The following is a 10,256-nucleotide window of genomic DNA, read 5'->3' on the forward strand; positions in this document are numbered from 1 at the left end:
ACAGCTGAGATGAGGCATGAGATGTTAGCTGTGCTCAGGCCCATGAGCAAAAAAGTTAGAGTGTAGGAAGATCACATAGAATTTAGTGCCTAGCGGTCCTAGTCAAGCCAACCTAAAGGTATGTTAGACTCAAAGTTTTGATCAACCTTGACAAGAAACTGATTTTTACTTATCCTCTGTGTAGTAGGCTCACAAATGGACCCCAAAGATATTGGGTCTTAATTCTTGGAACCTGTAAATGTTAACTTATGTGGCAAAGATTTTGCAAATGTGATCAAATTAAGGACCCTGGCAGGAGAGGTTACCGTGGGTTGTCTGGGTGGACCCTAAGTGCACTCCTAAGTGTTTTTATAAGGAAATGGGGGGGGGGGAGTTTGACACAGACAGAAAAGGAGAGGAAACCATGACCATAGAGGCAGAGATTGGCATGATGTGGCCACAAGTCACAGAGTGCCTGGAGCCACCAGGAGCATAAGAGAAGAGAACTAGGCTGTCCCCTGGAGCCTCCAGACAGTGCAACACCTGCTTTTCAGCCCAAGTGATGCTTATTTTGGACTTCCACCCTCCATAACTGTGAGAGAATAAATTCCTGTCATTTGAAGCCATGGAGTTTGTTGGAATTTGTCACAGCGACCATAGGAAACTAATATACCTTATTTCATGAGGTCTTTTTCAGATTGGAGGAAAAGATCCTCTGGCATCCAAAGAAGAGTTTGTGGATTATAGTCTTAGGAGTGGGGAGAAATCCCTCTAGGTCAGCGCCTTGGTTATCTACTGCACCAAGAGGCTTTGTCATATCCCATCTACATACTAGTATATAAAAGGCTTCTATATATATATAAAAGGCTAAGCGACCGGCCAACTGGCCGGTAGCTATGATGCACACTGACCACCAGGGGGTAGAAGCTCAACGCAGAAGCTGCCGAGCTACAGCAACTTTGCAGAGTGCCCTCTTGCACTCTGGGACCCCTTGGGGGATGTCAGACTTCGGGTTTTGGCCTGATCCCTGCAGGCCAGGCTGAGGGACCCCACCGGTACATGAATCCATGCACTGGGCCTCTAGTTTAAATATATCAGTCATGGCTGTACTCATTTACTGTAAAATCAAGATTAGTATAGTTAATATCAGATTTTAAAATGGAAAGGCTAAGCTTTAAAAAAGCCATTGGTAAAGTTACATGTATGATGTGTCTAAGTAAATGCATGAACTACAAGAGAGGACAATGAGCACAAAGTAAGAGTTGAATTAATTCTTTTTGAGTGATTTACTTAACGAATTGGCTGTTTAACCCTATAGAAAAAAGCAAGGTTACAGTAGTTCAGAAAAGTAAGTTATTTTATAAGTGACTTCATATGAACATCTAATCATAACACGCTCTTTTCCATAAAAATGTAAGTGGTAATAGGTAATAAGCCACTTTACAAGTGGACAGTTTTCTGGATAATGTTTTTAATATATATATATATATATATATATATATATTTATTTATTAACTTCAGAGAGGACGGGAGAGGGAGAGAGAGATAGAAACATCAATGATGAGAGAGAATCATTAATCGGCTGCCTCCTGCATGCCCCCTACTGGGGAATGAGCCCACAACCGGGGCATATGCCCTTGACCGGAATTGAACCGGGGACTCTTCAGTCCACAGGATGACACTATATCCACTGAGCCAAACCAGCTAGGGCTCTGGATAATGCTTTTTAAGAGTAAGTCTTGGCTTAGTGAATTTCAACAAATTGAAAGGGGAGGTTAAAATGGGGAAGGTTTTAAGTGGCCTCATGGTCTTGAATACCACCATACTAGATTTGTTCACTACCCTATGGTTTAAAACTTCCAGAGATGAGGTAAAGAATTAGATCCTGTCTTCCTAGTGAGCAAAAGTAATCTATTCAGATGCACACAAGAAGATACTTTCACAGACACTGCATTTTAAATGGGAATCAGGAAGTCCTGCCAACTGCATTTTATCAAAGGCAGCGCTAAGGTTTGGTTGCTTGACTAAAACGTGACCATTTTAATAATTAGTACTCATCAAAGTTATGTGGCAATGGAAATGGGAATAGAAGAAGAAAAGGAACACTATAGTTAGTAACAACCCATTTCTGTAATGCATTACCTAGCAGATTACGTATAAATCGATGTCATGATTTGGAGTACTACCTTGCACTCTCTTGCCTTAATGACTTCCTCCTGTATTTCTCCTGATTTAGGTATTTCTTGATTTGACTTTAGGTTTTGAGCATATGTGCAGTAAAGAGAGTCCATTTTTTTGTTTCATTGTGTTTGTATCACATCCCAAGAAACAAAGGGGATGCCATTCTTTGGAGCGGCACCTGCCACACAGCCTACGGGGAGGCCATTGCCTAAGGTGCAGGCGTTCGTGCAGTAGCAGGTTTTTCCACCCTGTGCAATCTGATGGAGCTGTGACCCAAGGGAACTGTAAAGCCCACGTGTGAGAATAACTTGGATTTCTTGTGATGGACTGAGTAAACAAAAGAACAGTGGCTAGGTTTCATATGACTATAGAGCTCTGGTCTCTAGAAGAAACCTCCGTAGCATCCACCTCAAGCCAGTCAGAACCTCCTGAGTGGCTACCAATTTCTTTTTGCCTCCACTTCCCACCCAGGACAAAGCAGAGAGATCCAAATATTCTCCCCAAACCACTCTCAGAAGATGCTCCATGCCTAGTTGTTCCTCCTACATCTTCCCCAAGACAACAGCCTTTAATCGGGTCTTAGGGAAGCTTCCTTGTTTTTTTTCATTATAAAGCTTCTCCTCACCCCCACCTGGCTTTGAATTGTCTCCCTTGTTTTCATGTGGGCGGTCTTCCACTTGTGTTGACTGCCTTGATTAATTTTTTAAAAAAGAAAAGAACAACTCCAGCCATATGCAAAACATGGTACTTTGTAACCACTTCAGAACTTTCGCTCCTAGTAGTGTTTGAGAGGAAAGGGATTCTACTTCAAAGGACATAAAGTGAAATTTTTAATAAATTGGTTTTCAAAATATGTATTTATTTGTGCTTCTGCAGTCTCTCAATTGAATTTTAACTAAGAATTTACAAATTGACATACACTATGACTCCAGATAATAATAAAGATATGCCTAGATAAAAGAGTTTAGGGAGGGGACGGGGGATGTTTATCTTCTAAAATATATTTTCTACAATGAATACATTTCTTAAATAATTTTAAAAAGAAACTTTTAACAGCATTTCTGAATTCATATCCTTAAATATATATATATATATATATATATATATATATATATATATATATATGAAAGTACATTTCTTAAAGCCAAGAGAAGCACTTTGGATACTAAGGAAGACAATGATCCATCCACAATGCCAAGAGCAGGAAAGTAAAAGCAGTCTCCACCCTTCTCCACTGCTGTTCTTATTAAGCCAAATTCTTTTGCTAATAACGCCTTCCCGTGGGTTTTCAGAAAGGCTAGAGAGGGAAGAATCCCTGCCTGGGGAAGACGGGAAAGGAGAAGTACAAAATGCTAGCCTTCTATGGAGACCCTCCCAGTCCGTCCCCTTTCCTCCCAAGGACATGGGCCTTGACCACCGTGTCTGCGTTTTGGGCATTGTCATTCCGCTCCAGATTCTCCCCAGACCCAGCTGCGCCCACCGGTAAACAGTGAGCACACATCTGCCTGTGGGCTCCGCCTCCCAGCAGCCCGCCCCACGGTTTGCAGCGGGATAAGCAGGAACCACTGGGCTAGATGTTACTGCTCCCAGCGCTCCCGAGAGTTTAACCAAGACTAGGACCAAAGGGCACTGGGGCTACACTGAAGTCCACCGGGGCTCTCTGTAAGCTCTCCGTGAACCACCCGCCAAGCACATGAGTTCCAGGTAGTTGGTTGATCCGGGTTCTAGGAAGGTGGGGGACCCTCCTCCTAGTTGTCCCTGGGCCCCAGCTCGCCTCCCCCGGGTCCAGGGAGCGAGGTCCGACTGAAGCCCTTCGGAGTTGGGACAGCGCCGCGTCACGCGCCGGGAGTTTCAACCCCAGAGGCCCCGCCCCCGGCCGGCTCAGCCAATCGCGGCGCGTGCAGGCGGTGGGGGCGGGGCTGCCGAGCCGAAAGCCCGGGGCCTTAAAAGGCTGAGTCAGGGCCGATTGGGCTAGAGCCACGGGCCCGTCGACCTTCGAGGAGTACCGTGCGCCCGTGGAGTGCGGCCTCCCAGCTGTGGCCGCCGCAGGTCAGTCCGTGGCCACGGCGCGTCGGGGGCAGGGGCTCCGGGAGGGGCCCATCCAGGGGCTCGGACGGAGGGATGGGCGCGACCCCTGGGAGCGAGAGCGCCGGCCGGCCCGCGCCGGGAGGCTGTGGGCGCCGCTCGAGCCCTGCTTCTCACCTGCGGCCTCGAGGCCGGTATGGCAGACGGAGGGTTCGGGGAGCCCGGGGAGGCGCGGAGACCGCCGGGCTCTAGGCCTGTGCGGGAGCCGCCAGCCTCAGGGCGGTGGCGGCCACAGGTCGGCGGGGCCCGGTGCCCAGCGCTGCGTCAACAACCTCCGGACGCGGGCGTGTGCGGGGGGTGGGGCGGCATTCCCGCAGCGCGGCCCCGCCGGCCGGCCGCGTGGGCGTCACCTGGCCCGGGCCGGTGTCCGTGCACCTGGACACCTGGGCCCGGTGCAGACAATGGAATCGGGGGGGGGGGGGGGCGGGGGACTCTGTGCTCGGTGCTCCTCCGAGCCACGTGATCGCGTAGCGGGTTTGCGGGAGGGACTGAGGGTGTGGGCTGCTGGGTGCCCCGCTGCCCCTGTTTTCCTAGGGAGGCCTTTCAGAAAGGTTTCAAATTCCAGAAGCAGAGGCTTGAAGTCCAGAAGAAAGGTGTTAAGGCGGAAACCTAACTCCTGGGGATCCCCTGTTCTTACTTGGGATCAGAGTCCTGATAAATAGTTTCCTGGGTCACTTTGGTACCTTGAGTAAATAACCTGGACCAACAGTCTCTTTCTCTTGCTTTAAGCTTCAGACCCATAAGGTGTCCCGAGGCCCTTATCAAAACCTAAATGATCATTGCACTATTACAATGAAGTCTATTTCAATTCCTGTAGCACTTGTCAGCCTGTTTTTCATTTTGATGGCTGAATCATATACCTCCACTATTTGGTAAGTCCTTGGCCTCTTTTTCTCCACCCACATCCTTAGACTTCAGCAGACCTTCCGTAAATATTTGGGACGGTAATGTAAATGTTTTTATCCCACAGTAAGATGGCTTTGCGGAAGGCTTGGTCTAATCAGATCACTCATTTTTTCCCCCCTTCCTAGGTTTTTGAAACATGAATCCTTCGCTCCTCCTGACTGCCCTTTGCTTGGGAATAGCCTCAGCTACTCCAAAACTTGATCCAAATTTGGATGCACAGTGGTACGAGTGGAAGGCAACACACAGGAGACTATATGGCGTGGTGGGTAACATCTGAAACTGCCCAGCGGGACCCCACAGAGAAGGGACCTTGAGGTTTGGGCATTTATAGCCAGAGAGTAGCTTCTAGAGGCCAGCCATCCCAGGGCAGTAATTTAATGGCAGACATTAATGAGCACCATTTGAGTATACAGCCCTGTGATGGCACTTGGAGAACAGCACCCAGAGGTATAAAGCCTTCCCTGGCTGTGGTTTCTCTTCCTCTCTGCAAATCCACTTGGTGAGGGTAGGTTGGGTTTTCAGTAGAAACGAAGGCGACGTGGTCCATGCTTGCCTCTAGAATCAAGAGGGATGGAGGAGAGCGGTGTGGGAGAAGAATATGAAAATGATCGAACTGCACAATCGGGAATACAGCCTAAGGAAACATGGCTTCACCATGGCAATGAATGCCTTTGGCGACATGGTGAGTGCGGCTTGGGAGGCTTCGCTTTTTGTGCTTCCTCTCCTCGGTACTTTTAGCAAAATAACCTCTTGCTTTTTCAGCAGTTTATTTACTTTTCCTTATAGACCAATGAAGAATTCAGGCAGGTGATGAATGGCTTTCAAAACCAGAAGCAACGGAATGGGAAGGTATTCCGAGAACCTCTCTTTGCTCAGATCCCCTCATCTGTGGATTGGCGAGAGAAAGGCTATGTAACTCCTGTGAAGAACCAGGTATGACCGTGTTCAGATCTTTTATCTCAGGAAAGCCAAAAAGGAATGGCATCCCTGCTCTGGTCCACTGGAATGACATGCTTTTTGCTGGGGTGTTTTTAAGAGCATTCAGGTATATGGGCTGTTGTCAGTCTTTGTATTTGTCTTATAAACTGATCATTGTGTTGTTGTTGTTTTATTTTCAGGGTCAGTGTGGTTCTTGTTGGGCTTTTAGTGCAACTGGTTCCCTTGAAGGACAGATGTTCCGGAAAACTGGCAAACTTGTCTCGCTGAGTGAGCAGAACCTGGTGGACTGCTCTCGATCTCAGGGCAATGAGGGCTGCAATGGTGGCCTAATGGATAATGCCTTCCAGTATGTCAAGGACAACAAAGGCCTGGACACAGAGGAAGCCTATCCATATATCGCAAGGGTAAATGGAGCTCCTTATCTTGTCATCCCAGCCCTGCTTGTGAAAGTTGAACATTTTCGGAGATAACAGACACCTTGGTCAGCATTCACATTTTAGATGCAAACTGTCAGAACTGTCACTATAAATTATCAAATTTTGCACAGATCTCTGATTAGGTGGTTAACTGTAGCTGTTCTTACTTCTATGCAACATGGATGATATATGCACTGTTCTGCATATAATGCAGATTTCTCCATAGTGAAAAATTTTTTAAGACAGCATTTTGCTTCCGGGTTGCTGTAAAATAAAGTTGACTTAGAAATAATTAAGGTGCAAACTGCTAAGTCTGGGGTCTTAGAACTAATGTTCCCCAGGAGGTGGGTGTTACTCATAAGTCTCTTTCCCACTTACCTTTAAAAGGAATCAAATACCTGCAACTATAAACCTGAGTATTCTGCGGCCAACGACACTGGCTTTGTGGATATCCCTCAGCGTGAGAAGGCCCTTCTGAAGGCAGTGGCAACTGTGGGGCCCATCTCTGTTGCTATAGATGCAGGCCATTCATCGTTCCAGTTCTATAATGAAGGTAGGTGTTTGTCTTTTTATTATAGAAATTCGGGTAGGCAAAACTGGAAAACACCATCATGATTAACTTTTTGGCATGCAGTTCTGCTTTCCAGGACTGTAGAATTTTGAGTGTGTACATTTAACATAGTGATGTTTCCACTTTAAATATTTTCCCATGATGACAGACTGTTCATAAATATCTTTAAGTGGCTATGTAACTAGTTCTTAAGGCAGATATAACCTAAACTTGCATGACTGTTCTCCAATTGTTGGACCTTTATTCCAAAAATGTCTTATTATTGTAATTAGAACTATAAAGAGCCCTTTGGCTCAAGGGTTCTTTATAGAACCTTTAGGTGGCATTCTAGGAGTAGGAAGGATTATGCTAATTAATAGTTAAATGAATGCCTAAATCATATTAGTCTTGATAACTAGATCATATTAGAAATTTTTTTTGGGTTAGAAAGTATATTGGATTTAGTTAAGTTTTGTTGATTTCTAGTGAGTTGAGTTTGAGTTTTTACTTTTTGTCAGCCATTACTATTTTTTGGCAAATAAATTTAAGCCTCATTTGGAATTTATGACATAATGCTGAATTTTGAGAGGCCTCTCTTAACTGAGGTTGATAGGGTGAGTTTCTGTCACTTGGAGCTTCTCATCCCAACATTGAATTTTACTCTCATAGGCATCTATTATGAACCAAACTGCAGCAGCAAAGACCTGGATCACGGTGTTCTGGTGGTTGGCTATGGCTCTGAAGGAGGAGAATCAAAGAACAATAAATTTTGGATTGTCAAGAACAGGTATAAAACCCCAAATATTATATTTGAAATTCAAAAGGGGGGTCCTTGTTTGGAACCAGTATTTGGTTTCAGGTCCAAAAATGCTCAGTTTTGGAATTCCCGAAGTCTTTTTCATACTTACAGTCACAGAAGTTCTGGTGTTTGATTTTAAGATTCTGTAGAACCTTGTTAGTGTCATTATTATGTATTTGTAGCATTGCATTTCAGAATTCTGAAAATTTTCTTAATTAAGAACACATCTGGCCCCAAGGGTTTCCAGTAAAGGACTTTTTAGTTACAGGGTTGAGAGCTGATTACCTTTTTCTGTCTCCCAATTTTTCAGCAAGCTTTAGTGAGCAGAAACATCTGCCTCTGCTGATTCTTTAAGTCTAAAAATTGTCCCAGAGTTCAGTGGCCTCCTTGCATCCTTCCCGTTGTCATTCATTTGATGTCCTGCCATTGTATTCTGCTTCCTACCTCAGGCATAGGAGGTTATCAGGAGCAGTTTCCACAGCCAAAGTTCTTTAACTGAGATGATGTGTAAGTTAGCTGTGGAAATAGACTGCTACATTGGAATCCCAGTTTTGCCTCAATTTCATAGCTTAGTAAGTTAAAATAAGGATCCTGGGGGAATTAATAGGCTTATTATAAATATATGTAACAACCCTCAGAATAGTGTCTGATACATGGTAGGCACTATTTTAAGTATTAGTTAGCATTATTAATGCAGCTATATGTACTTGATTGTTTGAATAAAATGCAAAACATGTTCTTCTTTCAGCTGGGGTTCAGGATGGGGCATGAATGGCTATGTAAAAATGGCCAGAGACCAGAGCAACCACTGTGGAATCGCCACGGCAGCCAGCTATCCTACTGTGTGAGCTAATGCATAGTGATAATAGAAGCCTTGAGGACGGCACATCCAGAGGAATTTTATCTTTAAACTGATCAGACCTTTATTGTGTAAGATAAGAAACTTGAATCATTAAGGATCCAAGTTGTGATGTGAATTCTGTGACATTTTTATAAGTGTAAAATGTTACCAGTACTTTAATTACTGTTATAAATAGCTTTATAATATTGAAGACTCATTGCTTAACTCTAAGACTTTTGAATTTTCATTTTTTAAAAGGATATATAAAACTTTACCTTTTAAAATAAATTTTAATCCAATATGTAGAAGTGGAACTTCTTTCTGTTTTTCAATGCGTTAACTTTTTGCATAGTCAGGGAATATAATTGGGCTATAAAGACATAAGTAAATGTGCCAGCATATAGGAGAAAGATACTGGGTAGCCCTCTGGATCTTCTGGTTATAAACGTGCAGATTTTATGTCAGCTGCCCATTGGCTGTGTTGACCTAACTCTTGAATCTAGCAAAATGTGATAATCTGGAAGGACAAAGGTAAACTTGTTTTAATAAAGAAAAACAATTTACTTTTTAGAAAAATGAACAGACCTACAGAATCGTAGGTTTTGGATACTAGAAGAGGGCCTCCTCTTCTTGCACTCCAGCTGGTGGTAACTAGGAGGTTATGTCTCAGAGCAGCCACCTGAATCCCTGGGGAAGACCATGGGACTACTTTGCAGTTAAATAAGGACCAGACGCCAGGATTGCCAGGTCTCTGGTGGCATTCCACATAACTCTGCTAGGAAAAGCCTCATTTGTTACCTGTGTTAGCGAAAGTAAATTTAGTGGTTGTGATGAACAAATCTCAGGTGCTTGTTAATAACTGAAGAAATGTCTTCAAGATCTCAGGAAATGAGGCTGGGCTACAAAATAGTCCTGACTTTGGAAGATGGGTGAGAGATCACTACGTAAATGTGGGTTTAGCTACCTCATCTTTGAATTAAAAATAAACTCATGCCCTGGCTGGTTTGGCTCAGTGGATAGAGCATCGGCCTAGGGACGGAGGGGTCCCAGGTTCAGTTCTGGTCAAGGGCACATGCCTGGGTTGTGGGCGCAATCCCTAGTAGGGGTGTGTAGGAGGCAGCTGATCAATGGTTCTCATCATTGATGTTTCAATCTCTCCCTCTCCCTTCTCTGAAATCAATAAAAATATACTAAAAAAAAAAAAAAAAAAAAAAAAAAACCTCAAAGGGAACTAAACTGCCTAAGCACTTGGTTGCACAGGAAACCCCTTGTTACAATATTGAATCTTGAATCTCTGCTTAATGGGGCCATATTACTAAATTCAGTCTAATCTGTGTTCCTTCCCCTATTTCCCCCTTGCCCTTAATACTCATCCCTTCTCGTATTCCCCAGGTATGTCAGTATAAATTGGAAAAATCGGGCAGTTCTTTTGGAATATAGTGCACCTCCTCCTGGGTCATACATACTCTGTACCTCACTTTTAGGGCCTGCTGGGACTTGAGTGTGGTTACATGAATAAAGAGGGATGGGGAGAGCACTTCCTAAGGCAGTGATGGCGAA

The 10,256-nt window shown here is 44.4% G+C and overlaps 1 protein-coding gene across 1 annotated transcript; it reads left to right on the forward strand.

Annotated features, from left to right (window-relative positions):
- Positions 1 to 4,076: 4,076 nt before the first annotated feature.
- LOC307110469 (procathepsin L) lies at positions 4,077 to 9,010 on the forward strand. The gene is made up of 8 exons (XM_079789591.1): positions 4,077 to 4,209; positions 5,277 to 5,413; positions 5,711 to 5,833; positions 5,938 to 6,084; positions 6,270 to 6,494; positions 6,894 to 7,059; positions 7,726 to 7,843; positions 8,604 to 9,010. The coding sequence occupies exons 2-8, from the start codon at positions 5,288 to 5,290 to the stop codon at positions 8,701 to 8,703; spliced, it is 1,005 nt and encodes a 334-aa protein (XP_079645717.1). The 5' UTR covers positions 4,077 to 4,209; positions 5,277 to 5,287; the 3' UTR covers positions 8,704 to 9,010.
- The last annotated feature ends 1,246 nt before the right edge of the window (positions 9,011 to 10,256 follow it).

This window comes from Cnephaeus nilssonii (assembly GCF_951640355.1).
Source record: "Cnephaeus nilssonii genome assembly, chromosome: 14".
Classification (NCBI taxonomy): Eukaryota; Metazoa; Chordata; class Mammalia; order Chiroptera; family Vespertilionidae; genus Cnephaeus; species Cnephaeus nilssonii.

Coding starts and splice junctions, on each gene's coding strand:
- LOC307110469 (XM_079789591.1), top strand. CDS start 5,288: ATGAATCCTTCGCTCCTCCTGACTGCCCTTTGCTTGGGAATAGCCTCA. Junction 6,085..6,269: donor TAACTCCTGTGAAGAACCAG/GTATGACCGTGT, acceptor TTTTATTTTCAG/GGTCAGTGTGGTTCTTGTTG. Junction 7,060..7,725: donor GTTCCAGTTCTATAATGAAG/GTAGGTGTTTGT, acceptor TTACTCTCATAG/GCATCTATTATGAACCAAAC.